The sequence below is a fragment of the Rhinolophus hipposideros genome (assembly GCF_964194185.1).
Source record: "Rhinolophus hipposideros genome assembly, chromosome: 6".
Lineage (NCBI taxonomy): Eukaryota > Metazoa > Chordata > Mammalia > Chiroptera > Rhinolophidae > Rhinolophus > Rhinolophus hipposideros.
The window spans coordinates 49789879-49813770 of record NC_138052.1 but is presented as its reverse complement, the minus strand read 5'-3'; the positions used below and the strand labels follow the sequence as shown (position 1 = coordinate 49813770).

Below are 23892 nucleotides of genomic sequence, written 5' to 3'. Positions count from 1 at the left end.
AATAGCATCTTGTAATCAGGACTTCCTTGCCCCACCCCTTTTGGGGCAAGAAGAAGATTAGCGGGCAACTGGAAATTATAATGACACTTAACACTTCTTGAGCCCTTACCCTGTGCAGATACCATGGTTTCTTGTAATCATCACAACCATTATGCTTCTCATTTTACAGGTGCAGAAACAAGACATAAAAGGTAGTAACTTGCCCCAAGTTACGGTAGATAGAGGATATTGGGCTCCATCCTGTGCACTTTAAAGCCAAATCCATGCACTTAACCATTGTGCTATTGCATAGCATGGTCTGGTTTGGCAGGTTTTGATGCGCTGTAGACAAATCTCGTGTAAACCTGAATATAGTTGAGAGCATGAACAACCAGGCCCAGAAATCCAAGGTCAAGGGGAGCCACTTCCGTGAGAGAGATGTTGGTGGAGCAAGATCCTCTTTTTCTGGAGGTGAATGTCTTAGGTGATCTGCTTGCCTTGATAGTGAAGAATGCATGGTCTAAGTTCTCCATTCCCCAAGAATTTGAGCAGCTTATAGCTCACTGAGGGATCCGTCCCCTAAAGTTTTGCACTTACCATAGAACAGAACTTGGGTCAAGGAACCTCTCCCTGAGTGAGAAAAGACAAAGTTGGAGATTTTTCCAAAGGAGTTGATTAAATATAAGTGTGGGCTGGATAAGTACTTCTAATCACTTATTGGGGCCAGTGAAGTCACTTGTTTGATACCGTATACAGTCAAGGAAGGTTATTCACAGGTCAGCCAATCAAGGCCCACCACATGCTTGAACAACACCATTATGGAAAAAGTCAGATTTGCCCAACTATCTGACTGCTAAATTTGCATTAGACTTCCCACATACGCCTGTAACACCTCATCTTCCCTGTAAACATCTGCAGCAACTTGCATACTTGTTAAGCAAAAACCATTAAGTATTGATTTTCCTTTAGTGAATGTATCCCAGAGATTTTCCGTAAGGATTCAAGTAAAAACAGTAGAAATATGATTCAATGTATATTTCTGCACAGGTTACTACTGATTTTTATTAGATGCATAGGTAGAATTCCTTTAAGCCCATTTTTATTCTTCTTACAAGATTGGATATGTTAAGTGTTTACTTTCATGACTTAAAGGACTTGCTTGGTATGGCAAGAATGGATGTGATACTTATTTCTAAAGAACTCGCCTTAACACTGGTGTGACCTACACACTCTAGAAAGATTTATGGTCTAGGCAGTCTTGTAATAGCTGAAGTGAAAAACTAGTTAAAAGGAAAGTCTGAGCTCCCTTACAAATGAAGTGGCCAATTAGCTGGGGTGAAAAGGAAAAGTCTAAGTGCTTATTTCACTAGCTTATCATTTTCAAGTCATTATCACGACAAGCAGAACTTACTCCAGTCTGATTTTGATGAATGGGAGTCGTCATTGTAATTACTTGGTTTTATGTGGGTTGCCTAGGATGCTTGAGGGTTTGTATCAGTATCAGTTAGAACCAGCATCTGATGGAACATTTCAAGACTAACTCTAAATCCATTCCTTTATTTGGGGCCCCTCTTGTCCTGAATGACAATAAGATGACTTTCCAAAATTGTTGGAACCATGCTGTCAATAAAAATGTCACTAACAGGAAAGAATGTCTCCTGAAGACTTCAGTGTTGCCTCATGTTTGAAGGAAGTTGTTAAACACTTTGGAAAAGATACCTGTCAGTTACAGCTTTTCTTACAACAAATGAGAGTTCTCCCTGGGGCATTTTCCACCAACTGCCTTTTACCTCCTTCATCCAAAACTTGCCAAGGAATCTTATATGTAGGCAATAACTCACTCTTGTCTGGCATTGTTTTCTTGTCTCTGGGACTGAAGGGATTAATCAGCATGAATCTTGGAAAAATTCCCAGTCAATACTAAAAAGCAATCAACTAATTCAAACTATTGGTAAAGTATAGGAAATGGGGAAGAATGGTGGTTAACTTTCTTCCCTCATGTTTTGGAATAAACTCCACTTTTATTTGTCTGATGTAAAACCAAATGCTGTGCCCTAAATCTGTGTATTCGTTTTTGAACTCCTTCTCCTTCACTCATTATCTCTTCCCATTAGGTTATTTTTCAGGGTCTAGAAATGAACCAAATCTGTGAACAATTCCATAAATATTTATTGGATACTGATTAAGTGCAAGGCACTGTGGAAGGTTAAAGATGACTGCAAGTATTTTAAATATCTTCCATTGAGAAGTGGGTTCTTTGCCTCCTCTCACCCCCCCTTAAATCTAGGCAGGCTTTGGGACTACTTTGAAAATAGAATATGGCAGAAGTGTTGCCATGCCAGTTTCCGGTCCCAGGCTTCAAGAAAGCAGAAACTTCCACTTCCTGTCTCTTGGAGACCCCTTTCTGGGAACTCTGAGCTGCCATGAAAGAAGTCTTACTGCTCTGAGACTGCCATTCGGGAGAGACCACAAGTAGGCACGCTGGCCCACAGTCCTAGCTGAGCCCAGGTTCCAGATATGTGAGTGAAGCTGTTTGGAACACTCCAGGTAAGCCCACCTGACAGCTGAGTATATCAGTATGTGGACAAAGGCTCACCTCACTGAGCTTGGCCCAAATTTCCAATCCACAAATTCATGAGATATAATGATTATTGTTTTAAGCCATGTAACAACCCAATGTTAGAATACATGTTTTGCTAAAATCTGAACTCTAATGCTGCTTTGAAAAGCTGAAGTGGCAAATGAGCTCATGTGGTAAAGTGCTGACACATAGTAAACACTCAGCAAGAGGGAGGTTTGTAAGTATTACTGTTATATCCCAACTTTTCTTCTTGTCCTTTGCTTTTGCCCCTTGGTCCCATGTTCCACATCACTGCCATAATCAACTTCCCAGAGCACAGTCATATATTTAACATGGCAGACACTGCTAGTTGTTCCTCCAATAACAAATCCTATCTTCTTCCTCAGTAACAGAACCTCTGAATATTACTTGGGCATATGGAGGCATAGACTAAAGACTACATATCTCAGCCTCCCATGCAACTGGCTGAGGCCACATAACTAAATTTGGGGCAATGATAGGTAAACAGACGTGGTATGTGACTTCCAGGAACTGCCTGTCAAGGGAGAGCCATGCCCTTATTCTTTGTGCTGCCTGGAGTATAAATATATTGGCTGGAGCCCATCCACCATCTTAGACCAGCTAGTAAGGGTCACGACTGTATAATGGAATGAATAAAGCTGGAAAGAGTGTGGGATCCTGACTCATCTGTGAATGCCTTAGCAGCCTGGATTCTCAGCCTGGAGAGAAAAAAACCTTGTATATTTAAGCTCCTCCTTTTTAAATTTTTGTCAAATGTAGCTCTACTTAATTTTAACTAAAACACCTACTACAGATTAGGTGCAAACTATGAATATGAATAGAATGAAGCTTCTGTTCTTTGGGAGTTCAGTCTTGGGGAGAAGGTGTGAATGAATAGAATAATAAAGAATGAAAGAATAATAGAAGAGATGAAAAAATAATATTTCATATTTTCTGTGTACCAGAGACTCCTTTTCATTTATTGTCTCACCTTGTCTTTACAATGGTCCTGTAAAATAATGATTGATAATCCATTTTAGAGAAGAGGAAGAAGACTCAGAAAGTTTGGGTCTTTTTCTTAGGGTCATGCTAGAAAGAGGTAAACCCCAAATCTACACCCCTGTCTTCTGGCTCCAGTCCTTCACTATTTCGGCTATACCACCTTGCAGGAAGGAGGGTGTTACTGAGGTTCAACCAGTGAGGTTACTTTCACACTAGACTTTGAAAAATGAGTAGATATTTGAAAAACACAGAGGGAAAAGGGAATTCCAGAAGGAAAGGACAGCATAAGCCAAAGTGTTACAGCCAGACATGACATGTTGGAAACATGGCAAGTCCTACGGGGCTGCCAGAAACCTGGGCAGGATCTGATGATGAAATGCTCTGAACTTAAACTTTCTTTGCTTTTGTACCATGCCTTCCTACTTTCTTGTATTCTTGTGCATGCTTTGATGTAAGCCTCGTTTTTTTCTCCCATATAAAGTGAAGATCGTAGTAACTCTCTGTATCAATCAGAATATTTAAAGCTAGCTGCTACAACGCTCCAAATCCTGATTGTTTAACACAATAAAAGTTTATTTCTTGCTCTTGCAAAACCTAAACCAGTCATTAGGGGAGCAAGGATATGTGTGTGTTTGTCATAGGAGGGGGATTTAGTATAAGCAGTGACTCAGGTTTCCTTGAGTATATTTCATTTTTGATGCCACAATATTCTGAGGCCTCCTTGGAGTTCTTGCTGGATTCCTTGCATAAGTGATAAGTGATGAGTAAGTGTGGAGGATTACATGGCATTTGATGATCATCCTTCACTTCTGTCTATACCCCATTGATCAGGCAGAATAACACGGTTCCAACGTGTTGGAAACAATAGTTTCTGTTGTATTCATATTGTTCTATTTCCATTCTATTTCTGGTGTCCTCAGATTATTCTATGAAAGATAAATTAAGTGGATAATTTTTTCCTTTCCAAAAAAATTCTCTGCTTTACCAAATGATTTATAATATAGTTCTTTAAATAACAAGATCATCTATTGCATGAATCTCTTTACAAATGTTCAGTTCATAATACAGCCTTTTGAGAACTCTTTTATCACATAAACACATTTACTTGAAGTGGGTACTGGTGGGGCTTTGGGAGGTATAATAGCAAGTCTGGCTTCTAGTCCACCTTTAATTCTTCCTGGTTTTAAATGAAATCATTGGCCCCACATACTCTTTTCAATGTTATTTTCCCATTAGAAAAGAACATGGCTCAGATGGATTGGTTAGAGGAAATGCACCAGGAAATCCAGAGCAGGGTGTAATCAGTCACTATTAATGCTCACAAGTATCAAAGCTGCTTGAAGAAATACAGCTACTTATAAATGGATGATAAAACTGAATTCACGAAGCAGTTCCTTCTCCATGGGTAATTTCTTGGTGCTGAAGGACTAGAATTGCATGCAGACCATGAGTGTCAGAACTCCACACTGCAGTTAGACACTCCACACTTTAAAGAAGAGGTATTGAATTTTAGCTGAATCTAACATCATCTTTTTCAATTCCGAGGACAGCTGTTAAATCCTAAAATATTATGAGATATAAAGCTCTTGTCTCTGAGAGATCTTGTGTTTTTTTCTCAAAGATCAACATCTATGAAATATTATGTAAAGGAGTTGACAACTTTAAAAATCAGAGAATATTTAGTGGCTAGCTTCAAGTTGATATTAAATCTTTTAAAAATCAGTGATGTCTGACTTATTTTGCTTAGCATTATAATGTCAAGATCTATTCATGTTGTTGCAAATGGCACTATTTCATCTTTTCTTGTGGCAGAATAGTATTCCATTGTGTATATGTACTACAAATTCTTTATCCAACCGTCTGTTGAAGGATTCTTTGGTTGTTTTAGACTGAAAAAGTCAACAACTATATGATTTCATTGATATGTGGTATATAAAACTGAAAACAACAAAGGAACAAGACAAACAAATGAAGAAACAAAAACTCATAGACACAGACAATAGTTTAGTGGTTATCAGAGGGTAAGGAAAGGTGGGTGTGGGAGATGAGGGTAAGGGGGATCAAATATATGGTGATGGAAGGAGAACTGACTCTGGGTACTGAACACACAATGGGATTTATAGATGATGTAATACAGAATTGTACACCTGAAATCTATGTAATTTTACTAACAATTGTCACCCCAATGAACTTCGATTGAAAAGGAAAAAAACCAATGATGAGTGTTTTTAAAAAATGGGATTTGAAGTTTAGGGAGCATCTGCTTCACCATGTAACTTGCAGGTAGAATAATTTGAATCTGGTTGATTATGAAAGAAATTAAAATGCCACAAATTATTTGATGAAGCCATTCTCATAGAATTCTAATTTAACTGAAATAATAAGTATTTTAGTGGTACGCCTGTGTTCTTATTTTTAGTCTCTTATTCTGAGTTACAAGAGCGTTGTTTTCATGCATGTGAAATGTAATTCTCTTCTTGTAAAAACTTGACACAATGCTTATCCATTTGATTTGATTGCATTTGCGTGTTCATTAATATAATTAAAACATGTAGCTTCCCCCAAGTTTTCACTGGCTCATCCCTAATTAACTGTTGGCATTTTCTCACACTACGTGTTAGTGTAACTGAGTTAGGCCAATTTACTCATGAAATAGGAAAAAGTTGAGCAGAGAAAGGGAAAGGAAGGGAAGGTTCAGCCCATTCAGTACTGACTCGGGTTCTATGGGCAGCTGGCTGGGGCCAGGCAACAGCCCTTGAAATGACTATTATTTTATTTGATGAATTCAAGCTTCTGAAGAAATTTGTATAGACTCAAGTGAAGTGACATGGAATCAGGAAAGAGGGGTTACCTCTAAGACATAGTAGATACCACTCTTCAACTGGACCCAAAACTGCAAATCAAAGGAGACTTTGGTTTCTTAAGTATGTTCTGTGTGTTTCCAGGGTCTATAGACTAGTAGTCATGATGTATTCATAGTAGACAGATCTATAAACTTGGAAGGAGAAAACAGAGGTTCTAAATCTTATGTGACCACTTTTGAGTGCTGTGTGATCTTACGTGAGTGAGTTGATCTGAGTGTATTTGTCACAGGACTGAGGTTTAAACACAATAATTACCTAGTCATAAGTATATGTTTGTTGAAATGCATGGCTTTTTTGGGGGGGCATATCAAAGGTAGGAAATAAAATGGGTGAAGGCAGTGGTCAATAAAACAGACAAAGGAGATTTAAATAGAGATAACTTTTTGAATCAAATAAAATGTTTCAAATTTTATTTTTTGTCCTTTACATATTAATGTTAGGATAGCCGACTAAAAAGAATTAAAGAACCCCTACTCTTATTTTTGCTTCTTGCATTATTTATTTGTTTTTCCATATGATAAAATTGGATTGGTTATAGTAACAAACCAATGAGATAAATTCATAACCGTCAGGGAAATTTTCATTTTAAAAATGCCACTTTTTATTCTAATGACAATAAATGAAGTGAATTTGGCTGACAAATTATGTAGGTACCCATTTCTGATTATAGCTGTATTCCTTTTTATCTTATAATGTTGTCCCATCATACGCTTATAGTCTTTTGAAAGGGGTCAACTTAAACAATAAGACCAAAGTCCTCTCAGTGTTCATTCCTACAGAAGAACAGATCTATCCGGGCAGCTGTGAAAGCAAGTGCGATCAGAGGAGTGATAGGTCACAGGGATTCTCAGGTCAGGGAGGAAATGATACCACATGTCAGAACTGGGCCTGTTCCAGAAAAACCTCAGCATCACAAAGACACTTTACTCTGTGAACACTGGTTTCTCCTGAACAGTAAGTAACCACATCCTTATGTATATGTGAAGTTGTTGAAAATCGTTATTGGAATCAGCAGTTAGCTTTGGAGAAGCTGTGCTCACCAAGGAGGGATTACCGCTACTTGTGAAATGTCAAGTCTAAAAAGCTGAGCTTTCTGTCGGGTGGTTTCACTCCTACCCTGGAACGCTTCACTAGACGATTATCTCCTCCACACATATAAGTTATGGGTAAAACAAGAAGTGCTGAATTCAGCTGTTTTGGTTCTATACGATACTAAACAATCTGTTTATTTCCTATTTTACCTGTTTTGGTATCTTGCAGACTTGGTATGAATTAGGTAATTCCTCATTATATGTGTTAGTATATTACAAACAACAAGGAAATTTCTCCTTATGCTTAAGATCAATTAGTATATGTAATTTAAAATGTATTTTTGAGATCTGCATCTGAACTGTGGCATAGAGCATTCGAAGGGGGGTCGAGAAGGAGGCTTGCTAAGAGTTATGGGGGAAATTTGGTATTTACACAAATACCTTCTAAAATAATTCTAAATATAATTAATGAATAATTAATATAATTATTAATTATTGAAAACATTCACTTCACATTGTTGGCCCTCTAACTACCACCACATTTTTCTCACCTCAATTTTCTCAAATAACTGTTTCATGTATATTACATGAATTGAATACTTATCCTGGAGAAAAATGCCCAGAGGAAGGTCGAGGTTAATAGTAGACAAAAAAAATGATAGGCGAAGTGGCAAGATTATCATGGATTATTCAGGAATTCAAAACCTCTGTTTTTGAACTTGGAAATTGTAGGAGCTGTTTTTTTTCTTCTTTCTGTTTTTCATTTTATTTGCTAAGTTTGCCTCAGATTCACAGAAGCAGTAGCTGTGGAATTATAGAACCCTAAAGTTGGTATTCTCAATTATTGTGTCACACAAGATGAGTAATATGAATGAGTTTGGATCACTAAGAAATGGGATTCTAAGGAAGACAGGGCGGGAAGAAAAGGAGAAGTTGAAAACCATGAGCTCTTCAGTATCAGGAATTTAAACAAAGCTAATGTGGAACACTGAAGGAAGCATGGAAAAAAAAGGGATTTAAAAGGCCAGTATAAAAATGAAAAAAAATAAGACTGCCTATTCAGGAAGAAGCTGTGCTGATTGTTTCAAGGAATTCCAAGGTGGAAACATGAATGGGAGAAGACATCGTCAGAGCAACAGGTAAATGGAGTGCAATTATCTTCAACTGCAGATCTCGGTATCTCTGTAGGGTCCCCTGCCTCCTGTGGGTATGTGGGGATCCCCTTGGTTCAAAGATAGAACTCTGCATTCAAATGGGAGCTGCGAGGGAGTTAGTTTGGAGATAATGGGAACATCTATATCTCAGCCCAGATGTTTTAGTCAGCGTTCTCCAGAGAAACAGAACCAATAACATATATATGGAGATACATATAAGAAGAGACTTATGATAGGAATTTCCTCACACGGTTATGGAGGCCGAGAAGACCCATAGGCTGCTGTCTGCAAGCTGGAGAACAAGAAGGACCACTTGTGTAAGTCCTGGAGTCTGAAGGCCTGAGAACAAGGACCTTTGATGTCTGAGGCAGAAGATGAATATCGCAGCTCAAGAAAAGAGAAGAAATTCGCTCTTCCTTCACCTTTTTGTTCTGTTTGGGCCCTCAACTATTGGGTGGCGCCAATCAGGCTGGTAAGGGTGGATCTTCCTTAGTCCACTGATTCAAATGCCAATTTCTTCCAGAAACACCCTCACAGACACACCCAGAAATAATGTTTTATTGGCCATCTGGGCATCCCTTATCCCAATCAAATTGACACATAAAATTAACCATACCAGTGAAGGCTTAGAAGTTTGAGGAAATAATGTAAAATGCTTTGAAAAGTAACAGAGCTGGTGGATATAAGAATAGGTAAGAGGGCAGCCCGATGGCTCAGTTGGTTAGAGCATGAGGTTTGAACAACAGGGTTGTGTGTTCAATTCTCATATAGACAAGTAAGTTGCACCCTCTACAACTAGATTGAAGACAATAAGTTGCCGCTGAGCCCCCAGAGGGATGGCTGGATGGCTCAGATGGTTAGAGTGTGAGCTCTCAACAACAAGGTTGCTGGTTCAGTTAGTGCATGGGTTGGTGGGCTGTGCCTCCGGCAACTAAAGATTGAAAATGGCAACTGGACTTGGAGCTGAGCTGCGCCCTCCGTAACTGGATTGAAGATGATGACTTGGAGCTGATGGGCCCTGGAAAAACACACTGTTCCCCAGTATTCCCCAATGCAATTTATTTTTTTTTATTTAAAAAAGAATAAGTTCCAGATTTAATAAAAAAGAAAAGAAGAGGTAAGAAGTCTCCTTCAGGAGAAAGAGCATGTGAGCACTTTGGTCCTGGGCTGGGAGGACCAAGGACACACTCCAAATGCAGAGAAATAATTTTTGCACGAGCCTGACAGCCTGGTATTCCAACCATCTGGTTTTGAAGTGTTAGAAATAAAAAGCACTGTCTTGGGAGCATAGATGTTGGAGTTGAAGCGGTCTGGTATTGAAACTTGGTTAACTGACTTTGAGTAAGTTTCCATCTGTGAGTTTTGGTTTCTGCTTTGGAAAGTGCGAGCACTAATAACTTGTTGACCGGCGTAAAAGACAAAATGTATGTAAAGCATATAGTTGGTGCTTAATTGTCACTGTTAGTAAAAGAGTAAAAGCTTTATTCTTGATTCTAGCATGACTCTGCTAACCACCAGCGGTGGGGCCTCAAGCCAGTGAGCTCAGGTCTTTGGGTCTTGGTTGGTTCATCGGGAAAGTTGACCAGGTTGGTGAGTGGGGAGTCTCAACCTTGCAGGTGCAGAGGAATCACCCAAGGATCTTGTTTCAAGGCAGATCCTGATTCAGTAGGTCTCTGGTGGGGCTGGAGAGTCTGCAGTTCCAAAGAATTCCCAGGGGCTGCTGGTGCACGAGCCTCACTTTCCCTAGCCAGGGTCATCTGTAGTGTTGAGCTTGCTATGAGTCTATAAAACATCAAACCTAAGTTAGATAGACTCTTAAGGCTCTGAGAAAATGAGATAGTGAATTGTTTTAATGAATGGCAAGGATGGCAGGGAGAAGTTGAGGGTGTCTGAGAGGTGGTGGATCAGGCCCAGGGAGACTGGAGTAAGTGACTGACTCCTATCAGAAGGGAAGGTGAGAGGAATGGAGCTGGGAGTGGGGTTGTAACAAAAGCAAAGGGGCTTATTATGCAAGGCAAATTGCATCCAATTCCCTATTGTGTTTAGTTCTTAATTGGGACTCGGCAAAACAATACAAACTCCATTTTCTTTAATACTTTTCAAGGGGAGCCAACGTAAAACTTCACTGTTTCTGAAATTAACCCATTACAGATTCCTATACTTAATAAAATTATAACAATTCAGCAAATGATATAATTGCCCTAAATACTGCTTTTAATATAGTTATGTGTAACTTGTTGGAACACATTATTGCATTCTATAATTACGACATGTAATGTTATCATAAAATTACTTATCAAATGCACACAAGTAATACAGTTTATGTGTTACATGGGTGTCAGTATTTGCATCTGACAACATCCAGATTTTTAAAACTAATAGGAATATAAATACATTTTTTCAGACAGCTGGGGGTAATGGATGGAAAGTGAGAGAGGTCAAGGTCATTGTTTCTTAAAGTGAGGCCTGTGCATCACCTCTATCAGAATCCTCTGGGCACTTGTTAAAATACAGGTTCCTGGACTCCATGGAGCTCTTCTTGAATCAGAATCAACAGGGCAGGAAATCTGGACTTTTATTAACCATCTTTGGGGCATTCTTATGTACCCTAAACTTTGACGCTTTCTGATCTGGATCTTGCCCCTCACGAGACATCATCTGGACATCATGTAAGGGTAGGTCTTGTGGGGGAGGGGACCCTTGTGACGTCTATACCCAGCTGTCCACCTGATGCCTGCATTTGTACGCCCTCTGCGGTATTCTCACTCAAGATGCGTTATACTTCATACCTGCTCCACCACCTCTCTCCCTCGCTCATGTTATGGCACCAGCGACCCATCCAGGTGCTCAGATGAGAGACCTGGGCATTGTTCTGACTCCTCATTGTAAGCATTTCATCAGTTACTGAATTGGGTCAATTTCACCTCCAAAGTCATTCTGGAAAATATCTGCTCCCCACTGTTTCCACCTTCTACCACCTTAGATTATGACATTCATTATTTAATCATTCATTTAACAAATGTTTATCTACCAAGCACTTACTGTGTTGTTATAAGGTAATAAGTTCTTAGGAGAAAAAGAAGCAAGAAAGAGGTGAAGGAAGTATTGGGGAGTTTTGGGTAGTGTGGAGGAGTGACATGACTTCCAGGTTTTAAAAGATCCCCTTGGCCGCTGAATTTAAGGTAGACTGAAGAAAGGAGAGGCAGAAGCAGAGTGAATGGTTAGCATGCTATTGCAATATTCCAGGCAAAAGATGATACTGGCTTCTACCAGAGTGGTAATAGTAGTGAGAAGTCATTGGACTCTGACTGTAGCCTGGAGGTGGAACCAACAAGAGCATTGGCTGACGGAAGGGATAAGGATGTGAGAGAGAGTGAGCATTCAAGGGGTGACGGGAAGGCTCATTGGCCCTAACTACTAACCAAGGTGGAGAAGCTGTGAGGGAAATGGGTTTACGGTGTGGAGGAGATTAGGAACTCAGTTTTGGACCTGTTTGGTCTATCATCTCTCACTGGACCAGTTAGTGGCCTCTTACTCGATTTCCGTGCCTTGAGTCTTATCCTCCCTTAATGGGGCTACAAGAGTGTTCTATATAAAATGCAAAACAGAACTGTGCTGGCTTTGCTGTTCTCTGAGTGTTCCTGGGAATGGCAAATTCAAATTTTGATAGCAGTGAAAAGTTTATCTTCCTCAAACGAGTGAACAGTTCAAAGCTTGTCCAAAACCAATGCTCCCCTTGCCGACCATTTTGCCTTCAATTAATAAAGTGCGTTGGGACACTTTGCGGAACTGGTGCCAACAATTTAATTTGAGTACTGATGGCAAGAAAATAGACGTTTATCTGAGGCTCAAGGAACATGCGTACTCTGAAGAAAAACAAAACATTCCTGAAATACTACAGGAGTCAAGTTCAAAGAAATGCAAGATGGTGACCAAGAAAGCAAGGAGTAAGAAAAGTTGTAAGATGAGTGAGAGAGAGCAAATGACCAATAGCGTTGAAGTGATAACTTCAGCTCAGGAAGCCATGTTGGCAGCATGGGCAAGACTTGCTGCAAGAGCCGTTCAACCTAAGGCTATGAATTCATGTCCCATTCCTACTTCTGCTGAGAACTTTCTGCTGCAAACCTCTGGTGTCAGGTGGTGTGTGGTCCATGGCAGACCTCTCTTGGCAGACAGAGAGGGTTGGGTTCGCCTGCAGTTCTATGCAGGTCAGGCGTGGGTGCCTGACCCTCCTAAGAAGATGATCTCTCTCTTCCTATTACCGGCCTGCACTTTCCCATACCCAGACCTAGAAGATAATATGTTATGCCCTGATTGTGTTAAGAAGAATAAGAGGATGATGGAAAGATTAACTACAATGAAGAAGTAGAAGCAACCTGGTTTGAACACAACCACATCATTCCTTTTGGACTGGCCATGTCTTAATAAAAAATAAACGGTGGATAGATAGCTCACATGGATTTAATTGATATTTTCAGAGCATTTCACCCCAATGCTGCAGAATACACGTTCTTCTCAAGTGCACATGGAACATTTTCTAAGATAGATCATATGTTAGGACACAAGACAAGCCTTGATAAATTTAAGAAAATTGAAATCATACCAATTGTCTTCTCTGACCACGGTGTTATGAAATTAGAAATGAACTACAGGGGAAAAAAACCAGGAAGATACACCAATTCATGGAGGCTGAATAACATGTTGCTAAATAATGAATGGGTCAAGCAGCAGATCAAAGAAGAAATCAAAAGATATCTCGAGACAAATGAGAATGAGAACACGACGACCCAAAATCTATGGGATGCTGCGAAAGCAGTCCTAAGAGGGAAGTTCATAGCACTGCAGGCCTACCTAAAGAAACAAGAAACATCACTAATTGACAGTTTATCTTCACACTTAAGGGATCTGGAAAAAGAACAGCAAAATAAATCCAAAGGGAGCACAAGGAAGGAGATAATAAGGATCAGAGCAGAAATAAATGAAATAGAAACCAGAAAAACAATACAAAAGATCAATGAATCCAAGAGTTGGTTCTTAGAGAAGATAAACAAAATTGACAAACCTTTAGCCAGACTCATTAAAAAAAGGAGAGAGAGGACCCAAATTAATAAAATCAGAAATGAAAGAGGAGAAGTGACAACAGACACCACAGAAATACAAAAAATTTTAAGAAATTACTATGAGCAACTATATGCCAACAAATTTGACAACCTTGAAGAAATGGACAATTTTCTAGAGGCGCACAACCTTCCAAGGCTAACTCAAGAAGAAACAGAAAGCCTGAACAGTCTGATTACCACCAGGGAAATTGAATCAGTAATCAATAATCTCCCAACAAACAAAAGCCCTGGACCAGATGGCTTTACAGGTGAATTTTTCAAAACGTTCAAAAAAGAATTATCACCTATTCTCCTCAAGCTCTTCCAAAAAATCCAGAAGGAAGGAAGACTCCCAAACACTTTTTACGAAGCCACTATCACCCTGATCCCAAAAGCAGACAAAGACACCACAAAGAAAGAAAACTACAGGCCGATATCTCTAATGAACATAGATGCAAAAATTCTCAACAAATTATTAGCAAACAGAATTCAGCAATACATTAAAAAGATCATACACCATGATCAAGTGGGATTCATCCCTGGTATGCAGGGGTGGTTCAACATCCGCAAATCAATTAATGTGATACACCACATTAACAAAATGAAAAATAAAAATCACATGATCATATCAATAGATGCAGAAAAAGCATTTGATAAAATACAGCAACCTTTTATGATAAAAACCCTTAAGAAAGTGGGAATAGAGGGATCATATCTTAACATAATAAAGGCCATATATGACAAACCCACAGCTAACATCATACTCAATGGGGAAAAGCTAAAACCATTCCCCCTAAGATCAGGAACAAGACAAGGTTGCCCACTTTCTCCACTTCTATTCAACATAGTTCTAGAAGTTCTAGCCACAGCAATCAGACAAGAAAAAGAAATAAAAGGCATCCAAATTGGTAAGGAGGAAGTAAAATTATCATTATATGCAGATGATATGATACTATATATAGAGAACCCTAAAGACTCCACCAAGAAACTATTAGAACTGATAGATGAATTTAGTAAAGTAGCAGGATATAAAATTAATATTCGGAAATCAGTTGCATTTGTATATACCAATGATAAAATAGCAGAAGGAGAAATTAAAAAAACAATTCCATTTACAATTGCTCCAAAGACTATAAAATATCTGGGAATAAATCTAACCAAAGATGTAAAGGATCTGTACTCAGAAAATTATACAACACTGAAGAAAGAAATGAAAGAAGACATAAATAGATGGAAACACATTCCATGTTCATGGATAGGAAGAATTAATATAGTTAAAATGTCCATACTGCCTAAGGCAATATACATATTCAACGCAATTCCTATCAAACTACCAACGACGTTTTTCACAGAAATAGAACATATAATCCTAAAATTTATATGGGACCATAAAAGACCCCGGATAGCCTCAGCAATCTTGAGAAATAAGAACAAAGTGGGAGGTATAACGATACCTGATTTCAAACTATACTACAAGGCTACAGTAATCAAAACAACATGGTACTGGCATAAAAATAGATACATAGATCAATGGAACAGAATAGAGAGTCCAGACGTAAATCCATGCCTATATGCCCATCTAATCTACGACAATGGAAGCAAGAATGTACGATGGGGTAAAGACAGTCTGTTCAATAAGTGGTGTTGGGAAACCTGGACAGACACATGCAAGAAAATGAAGCTGGACCACCTCCTTACACCATATACAAAAACAAATTCAAAATGGCTTAAAGACTTAAATGTAAGATCTGAAACCATAAAATATCTAGAAGAAAATATAGGAAGAAACTTCATGGACATTACCCGGAGTAAGATTTTCACTGATATATCCCCTCGCGTGAGCGAAGTAAGAGAAAAAATAAACATGTGGGATTACATCAAACTAAAAAGTTTTTTCACAGCAAAGGAAACCATCAATAAAACAAAAAGGGATCCTACTGTATGGGAAAAGGTATTTGCCAATGATATATCTGATAAGGGATTAATATCACAAATCTATAAAAAACCTACTCAACTCAACTCCAAAAAAACAAACAACCCAATTAAAAAATGGGCAGAGGACTTGGGGAGACATTTCTCTAAAAAGGACATACAGAAGGCAAGAAGACATATGAAGAAATGCTCAACCTCACTAACCATCAGAGAAATGCAAATAAAAACCACAATGAGATACCACCTCACTCCAGTCAAAATGGCTATTATCAATAAATCAACAAACAACAAATGCTGGCGCGGATGTGGAGAAAAGGGAACGCTAGTGCACTGTTGGTGGGACTGCAGATTAGTGCAGCCACTATGGAAAACAGTATGGAGGTATCTCAGGAATCTGAAAATGGAACTACCCTATGATCCAGTAATTCCACTCCTAGGCATCTACCTGGAGAAATCCAAAACTCCAATTCAAAAATCTGTATGCACTCCTATGTTTATTGCAGCACTTTACACAATAGCCAAGATATGGAAACAACCAAAATGCCCATCAGTAGATGACTGGATTAAGAAGCTGTGGTACATTTATACAATGGAGTATTACGCAGCCATAAAGAAGAAAGAAATCTTATCATTTGCAGCAACATGGATGGATCTAGAGAACATTATGTTAAGTGAAATAAGTCAGAAAGAGAAAGACAAGTACCATATGATCTCACTTATATATGGAATCTAAAGAAAAGACTATGTGAATGAACTAATCAGAGACAGTTTTGGGGACGCAGAGAAAAAACCGAGAGTGGTTAGATGGGTGTGTGGGAGGGGGTTGGGGATAAGGGGAAAGGTGAAGGGATTTGGAAGCAGCTGGTAACCACAAGATGGCCTCAGGGTTTTTTTGAAAATTAATTTGGGGAAGGTATTCTATAATGTTGTAAAGATTTTGTTGGGTATCCGATGGACATGCGTCCTATTTGGGAGACCACCTCAGGGATACTGTGGATACCTGATCATGGCATTGTACACCAGAAGCTAAACATTAATGAATGCCAACTATAATTTTATATATATAATGTGATGGTTCAGTGTGAGGTCGGAGGGATAGTGGATGGGGGGGAGGGGGGTTCACAGTATGAGGGATATAAATGATGAACGTCTAAGTATTACCTTGTTTTGTACACCTGAAACTAATAAATAAATAAATTAATTAAAAAAAATAAAATAAAATAAAATGCAAAACAAAAAAAAGTTTCTGCTCCCCTGCATAGAATCCTTCAGTGGCTCTCTGTTATATGCAGGGTGATGTTTAACGGAATAAGATAAATGGGTCTTTCTCCTGCCTGCCTCTCGTTTTCCAGCTCTGCCATGATACTGATATGCTAGTAATTGCCCACAGCATGGGGATGTCACTCTGATCCCCCTTTGCTTATGCTGCACCCTCTGCTTGGAGTGCTCTTCCCTTGCCTAGTCCTTGAGAGCAAGCCTGGTGTCTTATTCATCATTTTATCCCCAACAACTAGTACAGTGAACTGAAAGAAAATTCCCACTAAAGTTTTCTGTGGGAGGGTAACCATGATTACCTCTATGTCACAGAAGAAAAAAAGGTTCAGAAAAGTTAAGAAACTTGAACTGAATCTAAACTGACTATTCCAAGGTCACAAAGTTGAACACGGATCTGTAAGACCCCAAGCCGTTTTGTTTTTCCTATACCATGAAAACTACCTCCGTTTTTGCCTAGAGTCAGATCTGTCAGGCTCCCCTTTTTCCAGGGGCCAAGATGGCTACCACTTAACTGCCACATCTACACTTAAATCTCTTACTACTGAAGTTCTTTGGGTAAGGGATTCTTTTTGATTAACAGGCAAACTCTAGCATGGCCATCCACCTCCCCACCCCACACACCCTGGCTAAATGGTGAAGTAAAAAATAACACACACACACACACACACACACACACATACACAAACACACAGGTTATGTAAATGTACACACATGACTTTTTTTCCTATAGAAAAGATTCTGGACTTCATAATTTCTTTTAAAGCTATCTAGGAAGCCCTTTTTTGCACTTACAAAAATACAATAGGAAAACATTGAAAATCTGGTAAATAAGAAAAAAATATCACCTAATCTATTCATATCAAAATAGTTTCATTTTGCATATTTCTTTGTGTCTTTGCTCTTATTTATTTTATGAAGTTAGATTGCACGTGTAATAATCAAAGTATATTTTTTACTTAATATTGCAGCAAAAACATTTTCTGTTTCTACATGGTCTTTATATTTATAATTTTAAATCCCTGCTTTATATCCTTACCCACAGATGTGCCAATATTTAGCTATTGTATTAGGTTGTTGAGAATTTCTCACTGTTACGATTAATGTTGGTTATACCTTTTTATTTATTTTTTAAAATTGTTTTTCTTTTTGGATAATTTCCTTAGGACAAGCTCCCAGAACTAAGTTGGACACTTTTTAATGATTATAATATACCATGTGAAAAGGCATTTCAGGAGAGATTTCCAACTGGGAGTCTTTTCTATTTCTTTAGGGCAGACTACAGAGGACACACTGGACCCCCATGGAACCACTTCAAACTTAGAGAACTATTTCCCTGAGTTGGAAGAAAACCTGAGTGCCTGGAATGCTAAAGATTTCCAGGGGAGCGTGGGGCTACTGCCATCCTCAGAAATCTGAGTTTTTGTAGGAATTTCCCTCTGGCAGATGAGGATCACTTTCTTTATTTTCTAAACCAAAATGGGCCAGGAGAGCAGTCTACCTCTTGGACATGGGCAGGTGTCCAGGTACTGCTGGCAAATGGCTGGCTCCACTAAAGATTGATGTATAATAAATACTTCCTCCAGAATGTCAGCAGCATTGGAATGTGAGGTTTTACCTCTCACTTCTAGCTTATAGCACAATTAGAAAAGGCCATATATGTACAATAATAGAAGTTAACATTAACAGAGAGCTTATTATATTATCTCATCCTCATGGAAACTCTGTAATGATCATGCATCCCATTTTATAGATGGGGTAGCTGAGTCTTGGCGATTTTAAATGTCTTACCTAGAAACAATCACAGCTGGTAAGCAACAGAACTAGAAATTGAGGACTCCAGTCGAGGCAGAACCATAGAAAGGAAAATCATTGTACCAGTTTTAATAGTGCTATAAATATTGTCTTATCTGGAACATTAAGATTTTTATCAATCAATTCTTAAACAATATTTCATTAGAGACCAGTTATAAAATGTGGTTCCCCAAAATAAAACTCAAAACTGGGGTTTCACCTCCATCACCAAGTCTGAGGCAGGGTGGGAGTGATGATACTTATGTCAGGAATCACTTGTTTTTTCTCAAGTTTAGCTTCTGAGAAATTTGCAGATCTATAAGATATGAAAACCAGTGTCCTTTCAAAGTTTGATGACTTACTTTTCAATTTCTGTCTTTCAAGTAGTCTACTACTTCCTGGGACAAATAGAGTTTATTATGGAAATATCGTCTTGTAGGATGCAATTTAAAGGCAGATTTCTTGTACCTTTATTTATGAATGCACTGTCAACAAATTACATGTGTTTATTCAACTTGTCCAAATAAAAGCCAGATAAAGCTCAGAAATAGATTTCTTGGGAATTTGACTTTCTGAGGCAGGGAGTATAGTGAAGAGCTTGTGGATATATTGTCCTTAATTAAAAAGTGAGTCAAACAAAAGAGCATGGGGATATTTTGGGAAGTAAGGGACATGTTCATCATCATGATTGTGGTGATGGTTTCATGAGTATATACATAACTTAAAATTTGTTAAATTGTACATTTCAAATAGGTGCAATTTATTGTATGTCAATTATACCTCAATACAGCTGTAAAACCAATAAAGAAAAAATTAAATCAAGCTATGTGTCCATTTATCAAACTTAATAAGTAACTTGACATTTTTTTCCCCCTGAATAACACAAAGCTCATCCAAAATTGGGCCAAAGATGAATTTATTTGAAAACCATAACTCACTTTAAATGAACCTTACTATTTTGTAGGGGTAAATACTCCCTAACTTGAGAATCACACAAAATTTTGTTGAAACTGAGAAAATATAAGGAGAGTTAGATAGATTTGTGCTTCTAGATCCCAGGCTTAATTTCAAGTAAAGTCTGTTTCTGGCTGCTATTGCGTCACACCTGACCTTGTACTCGCTGTGTAAAATCAGAATTAAGCAGAGATGCTGTAAAATAGACTGAGTAATGGAAAAGGGAGGCATACTAGAAGGTCATCTCCCACATGTCCCTGTCGTTCGGAAGGTGTGTATCTTCTGGAGCTGAACATTCTGTTTATATTTCTATTCTCAAAGCTAAACATTACACTTAGCTCTTCTATATCGATGAAAGGTGTTGGTACAAAAAAATATTTGGTGAAACTGGCTTTCTATGTGAATAGCAAGATCTGTGAATGGACAATGTTCTGCAACCCATGAATATACCTTCATTTGTGTGTGGCTACACTCAAGGCAAAAACGCTTTGTTTTCAGGAATTAGAAGTGCCAATGAACTACAAGTCATACATTTTCTAATACATGCACTAGGCTATTATTAATTCTTCATTTTGCTATATAGCTGTTTATATTCCTTTGGGTAGAGACCTTTGGTTCTACTCTTAAATCTGAAAAAGGGAGATGTATCTGAATTTGGAGAAAAAGAAAAAGGAATAAATATTTCTTCTTTGACTTTTATAGGTGATCTCCTGATTTTAGTAAGACCCCATAGTAATCATCAGAACTCAAAGCATATGCCTACTTCTTAATGATTTTGTGACAAAATGAAACCACCATCCTTTTTATACCTAGATTATTGATATAGGATTCTGGTCTCTTGTGCCCGGAGATTATACCTCATGTATAATCTCATGTACCTAAAGAAAAAAACGTGGATAAAAATGGGGATAAATAACCCATTTATCCCCAAAACACAATTACATTGTTGCCCTGGAGCGAATGAGTCATTTCAGAACCTGAACTTCCAAGATATGGCTGCCTTTGTTTATTCTACCAGGGACTTCCCTGTGTACCTAACAACATGCTAGCTATCCTGTATCATTAGTACAACAGGAGCTCTCATTGGCCTTCTTTCCAGAAGTGAAGTACCTTCCCATTTAACACTGTGAATTGCCCAGGATACAGGACTCTTGATAACCTAAGAACAAGTGCCTCTAGTTCTTTTCTGCTCAGCCTTCTTGTTTTGAAGTCAGGCTCTTCTAATGATGTCTCAGCCATAGGCCCACCACCCTTTTCCAGCGTACCACTAGCATGTGCCTACTGCAGTCTTGGGAAGGGACCACTGTCCTCCCTACTTCTCCTCTGAGTAACCCAGGCCAGGCTAATAAACAGCAGGTAGTAACACTGAGTGGTTCAAAACTGCAATCAGAAGGGGGCCACAGCCCCAAATCTTCCTAATCCCCACTGGCTTTCCAATGGTGGGGGCAGCTCATCCCCTACGAATGGGAATTCCCAGGAATTCAGAACTAGGGTCCAGTCATCTCCCAGTTTCTGAGGACACCTGTACTGCTCTCCTGAGTACAGGCTCACTCATTTCCTGCTTCTGGGTGACTAACAGTGGGAGCCAGTTACATTTCCTTCAGGGGGAATCTCCCAAGGCCCAGATAAAAGTTCACCAGGCGAGTCCCTATATCCAACTTGCTCAGCTCTAAGTAACACCCCATTGGGGACACAGGCCATCCAAGTTGGGCGGGTACCAAGGCTCTAACCCAGGGTCTTCGCTGTGTCCCCAGAGTTAAGAGAAGAGGGGATTTGATCTGCAAATTCCTAAGAGTTCCGCCTCTGCTCCCAGCTTTCCCCAAAGACACCAGCATCTCCCAGGCTTCAGGTGGTCCAAGTCTGAGGCTGGGGTTTAACCCCGTGAGACTCCTTAGAGAATGGTGCTGCTAAGAAGCCCGGTTGACATGATAAATAGGACACTCGGTCTCTCAGCCTGAAGCCTTGGTGTTGGGGTCTTTTTCACCTCAGGGTTTTCCTGAGAACAATGTATGTTTTCACATTATATTTACATAAATTAAAGAGCTCATTAAAATGGCCCCCCTCCACTAAATGGAGGGTCTTCCCTAAAAACAAATTCCATTGGCTTCTCTTGAATGCAAAAACTGCTTGCCACCCACAAAAAAAGCAAATTACTACTTTAAAAGGAATAAGGCACCCAGATGAGCTCAGATTATGGCCACTTGATTAGTGACTGTGACCCATTCTCACATCATAATCAGGGCTACTTTGACTCATAAAAATTTGAAGAAAAGTGATCCGCTCACTGCCCTCAGAATGAATCTGTATCACAGGAGATCTCTCTTTTGTAAAGTTGCTTCAAATTTTGAAATTATTTCTTCTCCTTGATAGATTTAAAAAGAGGAAATATGATTCAAAAAAATATATATAAAATAATAACATCATTAAAAGAAAACCCATTCTTAGAGAAATAACTCATGACATTTCAGTCAACATGAGTTGGGTATGAAAGCGGATGGGCTAGCCTGCAATTTCAAATTGTTGCATTTACCTGGGAGTGCAATTTCAAAGGGCAGGGAAAATGTTTGAAGGAAGTGAAGAGTGCTTAGGTGGATGCAATCAGCAGTGATAAGAAAGCCTGGTGGGATGGCTTGCGAGGTAGAAAAACTTTTGGTTACATGGACTGGATACATGACTGGCTGCAACAAATTTGTATGTCTGAAGAACTAAGGACCACATTTGGCAAAAACATTATTATTGTTTTTTCTATGCTTGAAGAACAGACTCTCAGAGACATCAAAGGGATCTGTTGTCAGGGAGAACAAAGGATATTTTGGTTACTTCCGGAAGAGAACTTTGTATAACTTCAGCATTCTGGAGAAGGGAAATGGTTAGAATCAGTGGGGTAGCAATGTGAACTACTGAAATAGGAGAAGGAGAGATCCTTGAAGAATATGAATTTGCCAAGGACACTGTTCTCCCAGCTTATACCACCATTTACCAAAGACTTTTATAATCAGTCATGCATATAGGATAGGTTAAGAAAAAATTTCAGACAAATGACCCTAATTTAAATGCAATCCCAAAGTCGTCAGAGCCATCAAGAATACTGTAACAGCCACAAGATTTACTAGGAAGGGAGGAAGGTGTCTACAAGCTCACTGTATTGTAGAAAGTACCCCCTGGTTCAGCTCCTCTGGAAAACTCTGGGAAAAGGAGGAGCCATGATAGACATTTTATATCTGAGTTTGTTTATTACATTTAAAACACATGTTTATAAAATCATCTGTGTTATGTAAACGTTTATTGTAAAATGTTTGTGTTTTATTTTTGTTTAATTTTTACTTTGCTATTTTTATTATTTAAAGTGCATTTGTGGAACACAGTTCCAGTTTTTTACATTATGTGTGCAGGACATAAAGTTTTAGGTCCTAAATTAGAGATTGCACAGTATGAAGCTTTTAAACAGCTAGGACCTCACTTCAACCTCAGAATAGTCCTGGAAGGGGTATTTTCCTTAAATGAGGATGAAACCAATCCCAGTTGCTATGGTTGGTCCCAGTTGCTATAGTATTTAAATACAGGTCGTCTCACTCCCAAACCTGTGCTCTTTCCTATCTTAGAAAGCTGCCTTCTAGCAATTACATTGTTAAAAAGTGCTTTCTGACTTTCAGCGTGACAGTCCTAATAACACACACACACACACACACAAACACACACACACACACACACACACACACACACACACACACCCCTACCTCCTGCACACACACAGTCTAACCCTTATGTCTTGGTGACACTCCCTGATTTAAACCTCAGTTATCTAATTTACAGTTTTTGGAAATTACAAAGCACTTCAAGGTTATTTCAATGAAAAAATGCTCCCAATGAACAAAGTAACACAGAAAACAAAAGACTGTGCTTTGGACAAAGAACTGAGGTACATTAAAGCACAGACAGGAGATGGCAAAATCAAAGTCAGATCATCACTACATTAGTCATTTAATTCCACCAATACTTGTTAAATATCTGCTGTGCGCCAGGTCTAATGCTTGTCTCAAGGCAGATTTCCTCATATCCTTAGCTCCTCTTTAAAACCTTGCTGTCTCAGAGAGAGAGAAAGAGAGAGAGAGAGAGAGAGAGAGAGAGAGAGAGAGAGAGAGAGAGAGAGACAGCGAGACAGAGAGAGAGAGAGAGAGAGAGAGAGAGAGAGAGAATTTCTAGTTGTTTATAAAAATTATTGCTTTCCTA

At 38.8% G+C, this 23892-nt stretch overlaps 1 protein-coding gene across 1 annotated transcript; it reads left to right on the top strand.

Annotated features, from left to right (window-relative positions):
• Nucleotides 1–362: 362 nt before the first annotated feature.
• Nucleotides 363–12980, top strand: LOC308498542 (developmental pluripotency-associated protein 2-like; the record flags this gene model as incomplete). The annotated part of the gene is made up of 2 exons (XM_081050773.1): nucleotides 363–450; nucleotides 12292–12980. The coding sequence occupies 2 exons, from the start codon at nucleotides 363–365 to the stop codon at nucleotides 12978–12980; spliced, it is 777 nt and encodes a 258-aa protein (XP_080906899.1).
• Nucleotides 12981–23892: the final 10912 nt, after the last annotated feature.